General features: G+C 59.4%; 1 protein-coding gene across 1 annotated transcript; it reads right to left on the bottom strand.

The window, feature by feature from the left end:
* Positions 1-76: 76 nt before the first annotated feature.
* Positions 77-12,436, bottom strand: SAMD14 (sterile alpha motif domain containing 14). The gene is made up of 9 exons (XM_077776785.1): positions 12,386-12,436; positions 6,339-6,505; positions 5,611-5,899; positions 4,588-4,675; positions 4,415-4,489; positions 4,147-4,309; positions 2,884-3,003; positions 2,638-2,793; positions 77-1,816 (listed from the first exon to the last, which is right to left on the bottom strand). Exons 1-9 carry the CDS (start codon positions 12,426-12,428, stop codon positions 1,661-1,663), a joined length of 1,257 nt encoding a protein of 418 aa, XP_077632911.1. The 5' UTR covers positions 12,429-12,436; the 3' UTR covers positions 77-1,660.
* Positions 12,437-12,964: the final 528 nt, after the last annotated feature.

The raw sequence follows: 12,964 nt of genomic DNA, 5'->3' as shown, positions 1-12,964 counted from the left end.
CCCGCCGTCCCCTGGGGCCCAGCACTGCCTCCCGACCCGGCCCAACTCCCCAGTGGGGGCAGACAAAGGTCACTGGCACATCATAAGTGTTTATTGAAATAAATTGAGTCCCACCCCCCCCTTCACATGCAGGTGGGCACCCATATAGCTCCTGATAGCTTCAAAGGCCCTGGGTGCCTTCCAGCCTCCCCGCCAGCCCCTCCAACAGGCGCACGTGGTGCCAGTGCCCCCGGATCTCTGTCTCCCTCTGAAGCCCCTTTCCCTGCACAGACAGCAGAGAGGAGCCGAGGGTTGAGTCCCAGGGACAGCACCCCAGCTGTAGCATGGGCGGCCTCGAGGCCAGAGGGCCCCGAGCAGGAATGAGGGGGGTCGGCATGCACTGGGTCCTGTCCACCACTCCAGGCAGGCGGCGGCAGAGGGGGACTCCTAATCAGAGGCCCCCCCCGGCCCCACCGGTAACTGGCCGCTCCTCCAGAAGCTGGGCTAGCTGCTGGCCAGTGCTGCATCTGAGAGCCCCGCCTTCTAAGGACAGATGGATGTCATCCCTGCACTGCTGGGATGGATCCCACCCCTACCCATGGGCCCGGCCCCACCCCTCCTTGTGACCCAGGGAGCCAGAACTGCCGGCCAGTTCTGGAACCCACGGAGGCCCAGGCAGGAACCAAAGCAGATGCGGGAGGGCCGATGAGCCCTTCCCACGGCTCATGGGGAAGTGCCCAGATTGTGCCTCTCTACCTGGCTAGCGGGGAGGATTCACCCCGTTCAGTACCACCTAGGCACTGGTGGGGGTATTCTGTCACCCTCCCAGCTCCCACGTTTGCTCTGTCCCCAGAGAGACCTCAGGCGTCCTCTGCGGGAGCAACAGAAGTGTGCCCTGTGTTCGAGAGCAGGTCAAAGAGCAGGCCTTGAATGGGCCCCGGAGGGACAGATCAGTTCGGATGTCCTCTAGCCACTGGGACCCACAGGACAGGGAAGGGGAAGGAGAAGCTTTTATCCTCCCTGCCCGCCCCCGAAGGCCTCGAAAAGACCACGCCGCTTTCTCTGCTCTCCCCGTTGAGGCGTGCAGACTGAGGGGCTACCCTGAATGCAACTTGCTGCGGTGCCGCCCGGCCTCCCTGGGGAGCACAGAGCTGTCCCAGCACACTGCCACCTCGGAGAGCTGGAGAGGGGCAACTCTACCCCCTGACTCCTGCTGAGATGCCTCCTACCTCTCCAAGGCCCGGGACCCTGGCTCCGTCTCAGGGCCTCTAGAAGGCAGGCGGGCGGGCAGGTGTCCTAGCTCACGGCCGGCCAGCACCGCCGTGGCCCGAGGGTGGAGGGTCAGGCGGACCCAGGTGGCCTCAGGTCTCCCAGACTTGTTCGGCCCCCACCTGTCTGCCCTCTGCCCATAACCTGCCAGCTCACCTAGGGACTCTGTGCCAAACAAGTCCTTAAAATTGGATTTATTACTGGGCCCTCTCCTGGGGTCTCCCTTTCTGGGGGAATCTGGGTCCAGACCGAGTGACAGGGTGAGAGAGGGCACGCACCCCCCTGAGCGTGCGGGGCGGGGCCAGGCCAGCCCAAGCTTGGCCCGCGGGCCCCGCCTCCTCACTGAGGCCTGTGCCCACCGAGCCAGGCGGCCACCAGCGCCTGGGTGCCGGCGCCTGCCCCCTGCCCTCCCCTAGCTCTTCTTGGTCTCCTGCTCCCTGCGCCGGAGTTTCTCCCGCTGCCGCGCCGCCTTCTCCTGGGCTTTGCGCTCCTTTTCAGCGGCCGCCGCCAGCTCCTTCACCTTGCGCTTCACCAGCGCCCGGTCATGTGAGTTGCTGAGCCCCAGGCTCTGGGGAGGAATCAAGGGTGAGGGAAGGAGCCCCAGAGCCACCCTGGGCCCTGGCCGACCCGAGCCCCAGGTTCTCTGTGCCCCAGATGTAAGCTCTGCAAGCCCTCCACCTCCCAGATGTGCACGCGGAGCAGAACCCGCAGGGCAAGAGTTCGGAAGGTGGGCGGTAAGAAAAGATGCGGGTGGCGGATCATTCCAGACCCTTAGCCCCTGCCCCTACCCCTGGCAATCCTCAGCCCCCATTCCGCCACTCAGGATTTCAGCCATGGCATGACCCCGCCCAGCACCTCCGGGGCCCAAGAGAGCGAGTGACTTGCCCAAGGTCACACAGCTAGTCAGCAGCCGAGGTCCCTCCCCACTCAGAGACTCCCTGGGGACCCTCCTCACCACCCCTTCCCCAAGCGGTGCAGCAGAGGGTGGGGAACAGGCCAGAAATCTCCCAGCACGGAGATCTGAGGTGCCCCCCCGACCTCCCTGACTACCAGCACGTGCCAAGGCTGAGAATCAGGCAAGGTGATCCGAGAGCGGCCTGGTTTATGACCCCAGGAGACTCAAAATCAAGAGTCACGTGAGATGATGGGCCTGGAGGTCAAGGTCAATCTGGAGACATGGGATGGAACTTGAAAGTCAAACTGAAAGCCTGGCCTTGAGTTTCAAGTCAGACTGGGGACCCATGCTAGATTAGGCCACGGACCTTGCCCAGAGGTCAGAGGTCAGGGCAGTAGCCACACAGGAAGTGAAAGATCAGGGTGAAGGGGTCCCGGTCCCAGAAGGCTGCCTCGGGCTCTGGCTGGGGGCACGGCTCAGCTCCTCTGACTCACCTTCAGTTTGCTGCCATCCAGCTGCAGGAGCTGGGGCCCATCCACCTGCCGCGCCTCGAACTCGGCGGCGTACTGCTCCAGGTTGAGGCTGTGCAGCCACTGGCTCACCTGCTGACTGGTCCAGTGGTGGACAGTGGGGAGCGGCTCATCCAGGAACTGGGGTAGAGACCAAGGATGTTGAGGGGGGCGGGCAAGGCCTGGCCTGTGGCCTGCACACCCGGTGCCCAGAGGTCAGGGCTGGCTCACCTCATCCGAAGACTGGGATAGCGTGTGGTAGGGATAGGAGCACTTAGTCTCCTGCCGGGGACCGCTTGGGATCTTGGGGCTGCCGCTGGGGGGCGTGGAGTCATCGCTCAGGGTGGATTCCTAGACAGGAGAGGGGTGCGTGCCGCTGAGGAGAGCTCACCTGCGAGCCCAAGGGAGTCCCCCCAACCCACTGCCCCGACTGGACAGAGCTGGAGCTGGGGACGGGGCACCTGGACTTGCTCAGTGCCTCCTGTGCACGAGCCAGGAGCCAGACGGGCACGTATGACATGGTGGCTTGTGGGAGGCATCAGGGTGTAAGGCTTCTGGGAGCACGTGGGGCTAGAACTGAGGCGGAACAGTTAGCAGGAATGGAGGAGGTCTCAGACCACTTCCTACAGGCAGCCAACCAGGATTCCCCCAGGAGATGTCAGGGGTCCTCCTTCGTGCCTCCCCACCACAGCCCCCGGCGCCCTGGCTGGTAAGTGCCTGAGTAGAGACCATAAGCTCTCTGAGGCCCTGGGCTGTCTGTTCACTATGTTCTCCCAGGGCTCAGCACAAGGGAAGGAAGAGATGGAGGGAGTCCCTATAGGGGAAGAGGGGATAAGGAAGTGCCGGGTCCGAAGGAACTCTTCCTTCCCCTCCCCCCCCCGGACTCCCAGCTTTCTGATCTCCTCGGCTCTAATAGCACATAAGGCACAACCACAGAACAGGCTTGGAGCCTGGGAAGCGACCCACATCGCAAGTCCTTCTCTCTTGGCCTTCCTTCCTTCATCTCTACAACCGGGGTAGGTGCCTGCGCTTTGGGAGAGCAAAGCAAAAGCGCACACCTGGAGCCTCGTAAACCGCAGAGAGCAGCGTGAGCACAAGCAGACACTATTGCCCCGCCCCGGCCCTGGTCTCACTTCTCGCTGGCACTGGCTAGTCTGCGTCCCTTTTATCTCTCTTTCCCCCAGGCCCCAGCGCACCACACAGGTGGCCCAGCTCCGAAGACCGGGCGTGGAGCCGGCAGGAGAGTGAGCGCGAATGCCAGGGGAGGCCTAGCGTTCAGGGACGCACACACTGAATTCCGTGAATGAAACTCAGAATATGAATGAGTGAACGAGGGAAGGAATGAACTCAGAGAACGAGAACGGATGAACTAAGGAATCACTGAATGGCTCTGGGGACAGACAGATGGACTCTGGGAATGCCACCTGAGTCTGGGGCCTGCACGGCGGCGGGGGGGAGGGGGAGGGGGTGCAGAAAGGCCATGCATTGACTCACCTGAGAAGCTGACTTCTTAGGGCTGAAGCCCTCATGTTTAGGAGAGCAGGCGGGGGAGGTGGTGCTCCCAGAGGACGCCGAGCCTTTGCCGCTGTCCGTGAACCAGGAGAAGGGCAGGAACGGGGAGCCCCCTGACCTGCCACCGGACCCCTCCACTGACTCCCTGTGGAGAGAGCACCCTGCGTGGCTGTGGGCACCAAGGTGAGGGCCGGGCCCATGGGGAACCGCAGGCGGAAGCCGTGGCTGAGGGGCTCCGGGTACCGCATACCTGCTGCCCATGGACAAGCGGTTGCTGCCCTTGTCCTTCCGGCTCTTGCTAGTGGATGCTCGACGTAAGGTGACCCTGTGGGGAGGGCAGGGGGGAGTGAGGCAGTGCTGCCCACTGTGCTAGCCTGTGCCCAAAAGCTCCTAGCCTTTGCTTCTGGCCCCTTCTCCACTCACCCCAGGTCCAGGAACTTTCGACGCGTCTTCTTATCCAGGCCGATGGTGGGGCTGGCGGGCTCGGGTGGGCTGGCATCCCGGCTGTCATCTTTTGCAGAAGGGAGGGAAGGGAATAGCCTGTGTGGTCACTTACCTGCCTCCTTGGGCTGCTGGTGTGAGGTGGGAGAAACTCTTTTGCCTTAGAATCAGGTAACTTGGCTCTGGTGCCCTTCACTAGCTGTGTGACTTGGGACAAATCCCTTTACATCTCTGAGCTTCCTTTAGCTCAAATATAGGAAGAGTAACACCTGATCTACAATAACACCTATTTTGTGGGATCTATAAGAACACCTGCCTCTTTCAAGGAACATTTACAAAAGCCTTATATAAACCATGAAAGAGTAGGGACTGCTACTCTTTACTGTTCATCTTATCCTGACCACTTCTTTGGGTTATTTTTTTTTTTCATTTTTTAATGTTTATTTTTGAGAGAGTCAGGGCACAAAGGGGGAAGGGCAGAGAGAGAGAGAGGGAGACACAGAATCCGAAGCAGGCTCCAGGCTCTGAGCTGTCAGCACAGAGGCTGATGCGGGGCTTGAACCCATGACCCATGAGATCATGCCCTGACTGAAGTCGGAAGCTTAACAGACTGAGCCCCGCAGTCTCCCCAATCCTGACAAACTTCCAACCAGCCTTCCCATCTTGGCTCCCAAGTCACTTCCTCAGAGAAGCCTTACAGGAGGCTCCCAACTAGGTCCTTTCACCCTGCTATGCGCCCTCCGGCCACCGTGCACGTTGCTCCCATAGCACTTATTACAACTTGTAACTATACATTTAATTAAGGGGTGATTTGATCGCTTCGCCCTTAAGCAATCAGGAATTATTAGATTGTCTCTCCCTGAAACGGCAAGCCTCGCGTGGGAAAAGACTGCATCTGTTTCCTTCCCTGGGCGNTGGGGGGCAGGTGCAGCGGCCCAGGGACCAGCAGGGGCCGCTGCAGTCCCGGCGCAGGCCAGCAGGGGGCGCCGCGCCGACCCCGCTCACCTTCGCTGTGCGGCTCTGCGCGCGGGTGGCGGCGCACGAAGCTGGGCGAGCTGTCGGAGGAGGGCGCGGAGCGCGGCGGCGAGCAGGAGGCGGCGGCCAGGCCCTCGTGCGAGGCGGCGTTGTGCAGGGGCCGGTAGCGTGTGAGCGGCGAGGGCGGCGGCTCGTCTTCGTCCAGGCTGCGCCGCAACCCCGGAGGCTCCAGGCAGAAGGAGCCCCCCCCGGGGGACCCGGGGCCCGAGTGCAAAGGCGAGCGCAGCCGGTGCAGGGGGCTCCCGCAGCCGTCCGTCACCTGGGGGAAGGGCAGCCGCTCACTGCCAACCCTCCTCCCCTCTCCCCCCAGGGCCTGGGAATTGGTTTCACCCCTTAAACTGCAAGGGAGCCTCTGAAGCGAGGAGCCCGGGCTCTTGGCTCCTTCGGGGACCTTGGAAGGGTGTCCTCGGCCCCCGGGGGTGGGGGGCTGGGCCGTGAAAGGTGGGAGATGGGGGGCCTTGAGTCATGTAGGCTGGGGTTGAACCCCACTTTCCTCACTTCCTAACTGCGTGAATTTGTGACTGAACCTCTCAGAGCCCCAGTTGCCTCACATGTAAGATGAGAATGATGACACCTTGGGTGAAATCTGACATGAGCCGGAAGGGAATGCAGGTAGTTTCTTGTTGGCGTTAAGATGTCAGGAGCCTGGGAGTGTGGTTTCTNGGTCGGGTTCGTGTGACTGGGAGGGTTGCCCCAACCTTGCCTCCGGGCCCATCAGAGCCTTCGCCGTCCTCTGCAGAGCTGGCGCTGTCCCGAAGCCTGGAGCGGGAGGGCCGGTGTCTCCGGCCCTTGGCCAGGAGCTGGGCTCGGGCCTTGTGTAAACTGCTGTCCAGTCTGACGGTCTCTGGCACCGCCAAGTCCAGGTCTGTGAACCAGGTGAAGGGGGCAGAGAGCAGACCGTGAGGATAGCAAGCCCAGAGGCCAGGCCGCCGCCTGCCCTCACACCCCAGACCGTCACCACGGCGCCGGGTCACGGGATGGAGATGGAGAATGGGGTCCCTTGTGGTCTCTGAGCAAGCCAGACATGTCAGCACCTAAATACAGCAGCCGCTCACAGGCACCAAGGAGGACGGGGTGGTCCTGTGCGGATGGGTCAGGGGAGGAAGCACCAAGGCTGGTCTAAGGTCCGGGTGGGAGTTTTCTTTTTCTTTTTTTTAATTTTTAAAAATTTATTTTCTGAGAGAGAGAGAGACAGCGTGAGCAGGGGAGGGTCAGGGAGAGGGAAATATAGAACCTGAAACAGGCTTCAGGTTCTCTGAGCTGGCTGTCAGCACAGAGCCTGACGCAGGGCTCGAACCCAGGAACCGAGATCATGACCTGAGCCGAAGTCGGACACTCAACCGACTAAGCCACCCAGGCGCCCCCAGGTGGGAGTTTTCAAGAGAGGAGGTTGGCAAGCTGCTGTATGCACTGCTGGGAAGCAGGGAAGCGAGCTGGGCGCACCTCCTTGGTACATGCGGGGTAGCTTTGTGCAGAGGAGGGCTGGGGATGAGGCTGGACAGATCACAGTGACCACAGCCACCATTTAAGAAGCACCTACTGGGGCGGCTGGGTGGCTTAGTCGGTTAAGCGTCAGACTTTCGCTTAAGTCATGATCTCGCAGTTCGTGGGTTTGAGCCCCGCGTCGGGCTCTGTGCTGACAGCCAGCTCAGAGCCTGGAGCCTATTTCAGAGTTTGTGTCTCCCTCTCTCTCTGACCCTCCCCTGCTCACGCTGTCTCTCTCTCTCTCCTAGAAATAAATAAAAATATTTAAAAAAAAAAAAAAAGAAGCACCTACTATGTGCCAGAATGTTCGTACATCACCTCATCTACTCAAAACAGCCCAGTGAGCTAGGGGCAACTAATAGGCACATTTTACAGCTAAGCAAACTAAGGCTCAGAGGGGTCAAGTTCTTGGCCGAAGCCACCAGCTAGCTATGGTCCGGGATCTGGGCCCGACTAGTCTGGCTCCAGAGACTGGCCCTGCCGGGACACTGGCTGGCTGTGCCGTGCTCGGGGTTGGTCCTCAGACATAGCACTGCTGAGAAGGCTCATAGCTTGACCCGGANCTGGATGATGAAGTGGAAGAAGAACTAGGCAAACCAAATGGATCGTGCAAAGACCCAGCTGCTCCTAGTTTTCCTCCCCATTTGCTCCAGCCGGGAATGAGGCCCTCGCTGCTGCATCCCCAGGCTTGGGGCTGGGATCTCGAGGCGGAAGATGTCCCTCCCCAGATCTCAGAATGGGTTAAGACCTTTCTTCCCCACTCCACCCCACCCCACGATCTCAGGGTCCCCCATCCCATCGCTCCTGCCTGCCCTGCTTTGCTGCTCCCCTAAGCCACCCCAGTTGCTGGCCCGACTTAACTACCACCTACTGGGTCATCCCTGACCCCCTCCCTGAATTCCAAAGCCCGGGACACCTCCGCACCGACCAGGGACCTCGCCGTGTCGAAGGCCCCCGGCTCCTCCAATCATCTGCCAGAACGAACCCACCACCTTGCCTCAGACTGGCTTCCCCTTTGCTCCTCAGCTCAGCCGCAGGGTCCATCCTGGCCACCCAACTCAGACAGCTCCAAGCCACCCTTGGGCCTCAGCTGTTAGCTCTGCTTTCAAAATACCTCTAGACGTACTGAAATATTGATGGTGAGATGATACGATGCTTTGGATTAGGTTCAAAATAATCCGGGGGAACAGGAGTGGAGCCCTCAAGGCACGGAGATGGAAGAGTGGCCGTGAGCGGATGACTGCTGAGGCCGAGTGACAGTACGTGGACGCACCGTGCAAGTCATGCCAGAAAATGTTGTTTCTACGTGTCTGCGCGTGCACACACTCACATACGTGCAAACACATGGGGAGGAAGGGGAGAGTGTGCAGAGGGGAAGGGGAGGCAGGGAGGGGATGGGAAGGCAGGGAGGGGAGGGGGACGCACAGCCTCCCTGGTCTAGGTCTAGGTCACCTCCCGCCTCAGTGATTACAGAAGCCTCCCAGCTGGTCTTCCCTTGTCCCTCCCTTTCCCATTTCCAGTCTATTTGCAACACAGCAGTGGCCAGAGTGATCCTGATAAAACATGTCAGCCCTTGTCACCGCTCTGCTCAGAACCCTCTGGGGATTCCTATGTCACGCAGAGGACGTGCCAACTCCTCCCCGTGGCTTTCCAGACTCAGTCTGCGCTCCCCTTACCTCCCTGAGCTTCTACTTCGCTCCCCTGTGCTCCCTCCACTCCTGGCCATCCCAGCCTCCTGGCTCTTCCTCACATAAGCCTCACCTGCACCTCAGGGCCTTTGCACTTCCTCTGTGTTTTTCCTGCAAGGCTCTTGCCACGGGTTTCGGCATTTCTTTACCTCCTTCAGGTCTTTGCTTACATGCTTTCTATCACTGAGGACTTTACTGACCACTCAGCTTCTAATTCTGGGAAGAGTGGGTCCCAAAGCCAACAACATAAAGTCCATCCGCCTCAGGCCTCCAGACAAGGCTGGAGGGGTCCCAGCTCCCCCTTTCTGTGTTCCCCACATCTCCTCTGTACAACATGCTCGTATAAGGACCACGGTTAAGAGCCGGGTTCCTGGGGCTGAATCCAGTTCTGCCAGTTGCTGGCTCGGTGATTCTGCACAAGTTACTTACATTTAGATGTTGGCTTCCTCATCAGTAAAATGGGGTCATAACAGGAGTATGTGCCTCACAGGGAACATTAACTAAGATCACCATGGAAAGCCGTGCCAGAATGCCTGCAGCTAGGTGCCCAGCAAGCGCGAGCTGCTGGTGGCGCTGGTGACAGCGGTACTGACCTACTGACCACACCTGGATCCCTGTCTCCACCTGCCTCTGCTTGTGCTGCTCCCGCAGCCCTCTCCGCTCCACCCCTTCTTTGTCTGGCTGTCACCTTGAGTCCATATGCCGCCGGACCCGCAGGACCACCACCCCTCTACAGGTCTGGTGCCATGCTCTGGCCGGAAGTGACTGTCCCGTGCAGGCTGCACGCTGCAGAGGCCCAAGCCCTTCGCCGCCCACTGTGTTCCACGAGAGCTGGCACAGGGCCCGGCGGAGAGGAGGTGGTCAGTCGGTGTTTGATGTATCAAAGCCAAGTGACACTACGGGGATCAGTGCGGAGCCAGGCAGAGATGGATTCAAGATATTGGAAGAGGCTGGTGTGCACCTGTCACATCCACACTTCAATCCGCTACAGAGCACTCCTTGTGTCGTCGTGTGTGCTTTAGCGTGGGTCCCCCGCGTGCCCCGGCGCTAGAACTCACGCTCCTTGAGGGCAGTGACTCTGTCTGGCTCGTTCAGTACTATCCCCCTGGTGACAGGAACTCGGTGGCGTTTGTGGAAGGGCTGAAATAGACAGGCAGGGGCTGGAGGGTGTAGGTTAGGGAGCCAGGCTGAGGTCTGGGTGATGGTAAAGAGCCAAGGTTGTATGGAAGGAGAACAAGAAAGAACTTTCCAAGGGACGCCTGGGTGGCTCAGTCGGTTAAGCGCCCGACTTCGGCTCGGGTCATGATCTCACGGTCCGTGGGTTCGAGCCCCGCGTCGGGCTCTGTGCTGACAGCCAGATCAGAGCCTGGAGGCTGTTTCAGATTCTGTGTCTCCCTCTCTCTCTGACCCTCCCTTGCTCATGCTGTCTCTCTCTATCTCTCAGAAATAAATAAAACATTAAAAATTAAAAAAAAAAAAAGAAAGAAAGAACTTTCCAAGGAGAAGGGAGGGCGTGGGCCAGCGGAGCTTGCAAGGAGAGGGGACTGGCCCGGATGTAGGGGAGGGTGGACCCGTGGAGACTGTCACAGTGGTCCAGGGGCGGTGGTGGAGGCTCTGCGAGGGGAGAGGTCCCATCAAAGGACTGCTGCTTTGGACCCCAGCCTTGACACTACCCCTCGGGAGGGAGCCGTCTGTCCCCTGCTCCCTGACACAGAATCTCCAGCTTTATCTCCAAGCAGCAAGGATTAAAGACTGAACCACAGAGTAAGAATCGCTAATACTTACGGAGCCCTCACTGTGTGGGGCACCGGTTCTAAGTGCTTCACAATTACTAGCTCATTTGAACTCCCCACAACCCTAGGAGGAAGAGACTCCCCCAGGGCACAGCCTTAATGTGCCTGAAGGCACGTGGCTGATGAAGAGAGGGGCCAAGGTGACAGGGAGTCTGGCTCCAGGGGCTCAGTGCATAACTACCAAGCCTGCTGCACCTCCTCGGAGGCAGAGACGGGGGTGCACCTTGTGAGTCCAACCTCTCATTTTACAGGTGGGGAAACTGAGGCCTCGGACAGGCAAGGTTTGGCCAGAGGTGCAGGAGGAGTTAAGGACAGGCCTCTTGGCTCCCAGACTAGTGTTCTCGCTGTTCTGGGTGGCCTGGGCAGGTTGCTGCTGAACTTCCTCAACCCCTCCAGCACTCAGCTGGTGTCCAGCCACCCCAGGGCCAGGGCGGAGGACCCTTTGCTCCTGACTCGGGGCCACAGCAGGACAGCAGGCAGCTTACCTTGGAGGGGGCAAAGGCACTTCTAAGGGGCTTAAGTGATTTTAAGACGAGGTGGAGTCTGTCTCTCCTCTGGTCCCTGCTCTATCTGGCTCCCTGGCCTCCCTCTGTCTCTGTGTGTCTGTCTCTCTGTCTCTCTCTGTCTCTCCCCAGCAGGGAGCTAGCCCAGCCCAGGGCACTGGGGAGTCATGAATATTTAATTGCCTTTTCGCATCAGGAAGGCGGCAAGGCGGCCAGCTACCTCAGCAGGTCTGGGAGAAGGAAAAACCAGCAGAGTTGGGGTTGGGGGGGGTGAGGAAAGGGCAAGGCCTGGGTGCAGACGGTGAGACTCTGTCTGAGGCGCAGATGCAGCTGGAGGCTGGAGGAGTCCAGGAGGCACACCACCCATTCCACGGGCCCCGGGGAGGCCAGGAAAGCGGTTTCCCAGGAGCCAGGAGCCAGGAGTTCCTGGCATTGCCAGGGCGCACGGCCACACGGGAGAATCGGGTGAGCAGGGGAGGGCAGGTAGAGATGAGAAGGCAGGAGAGGAGAAGCGGGGAGTCCCCTGAGGCCGTGCGCACAAGTGTGACAGTCCTGAGCGCGGCACATGGGCCACGCGCTTCCGGTGACCTTTTCTGTCTCTACCTCTCCCTCCACGTGCCTCCACGTCCCTCCCACTGACTCTCCTCCGCCAAAATCCAGCTGGGAAACAGCCTTGCCGCCCCAGTGCATGCTGGGAACCCGGCCCTCTCGGGGTGGGGTCTCTCTCCAAACCACACAGAAGAAAGACTGCAGGGGGTATATGATGGATCGTACAGGTGCGTAAAGAGGGGGCCCGGCCTGGGGGTACAGGGGCCCGTATGTCCTACATATTTGATTTCCACGCACACCCTGCAGGCTGAGGTCCGTCCCTGTGGGATGTGGAGGTAATGGGTATCACCTGCACTGGGGACACAGGTGTGCGGCACAGTGACTGAGAGCAGGCAGGCAGGCTGGAGTCCCAGTTCCAACTCTGCCACCAAGCTGCCATCGGATCTTTAAAGCAAGTCTGTATGTAGCACTCCGTCTGAACAAAGAGCACACTTCCTAGCATTACTGTGGGGAGTAAATGAGCCAGAGCCTGGGAGATGGAGGTGCTAGCCTACTACCTGGCATGAGGCGGTGCTTCATAAATGAAGACCCTTATTGTTGTTGTAACTGGCATAGGTAGTAATGACAAAGACTCGTGCTGCCACCCGCACACTAACACACTGAAGTCCCAGAGGGACTCCCCCCAATGCCGGTGGCCTTGGATAGAGTTATAGCAAACAGAACTTACCAAAAACCTCATCCGCAGGTTCTCGTAGCTTTGAAGAAGCCATGACTCCAGGGAGCTGGGGAGGATCGGGTGGGAGAGAGAGAGAGAGAGACTATGGATAAGAGGTTCAGGTTGGTGGAGACCAGGGCACTGCCACTGGCTACCGGCTCCTAGCCTTTTTGGCCCCTCACCTTCCCTTAGAACTCTTCCTCCAGCCCCTTGGAAAAGAAGTCACCTGAACCATACGCTAGACTGTGAGCGCGGGGCCAGGAGGCAGAAATGGAGGAGTAGAAAGGGGCAGGAGCAAACCCAGGGTGTAGACACAGGCTGAGTCCTGTGGCTTGTGGCCAAGCTGATTTGCTACGTGCTCTCACATGGCTCACGTGCTCTCACATGGCTCACTGAACTGTCCCCCTACAGTGTGCTGGGCCTTTCCATCATCACCATTCCCTAAAGACTTCTGGTCATCATACATTGTCCAACATCAAATCTGGGAGAAATCTTGGGGATTATTAAATCTAATGCTCTCATTTTACAAATAAAGGAACAGAGGGGAGAGTGACTGGCTTAGGGCATATAACGAGCCAATGGCAAAATAAG

The sequence above is a fragment of the Crocuta crocuta genome, unplaced genomic scaffold (assembly GCF_008692635.1).
Source record: "Crocuta crocuta isolate KB4526 unplaced genomic scaffold, BGI_CrCroc_1.0 scaffold352, whole genome shotgun sequence".
Classification (NCBI taxonomy): domain Eukaryota; kingdom Metazoa; phylum Chordata; class Mammalia; order Carnivora; family Hyaenidae; genus Crocuta; species Crocuta crocuta.
The sequence above is the reverse complement of the archived record's forward strand: the minus strand, read 5'-3'. Positions and strand labels throughout refer to the sequence as shown.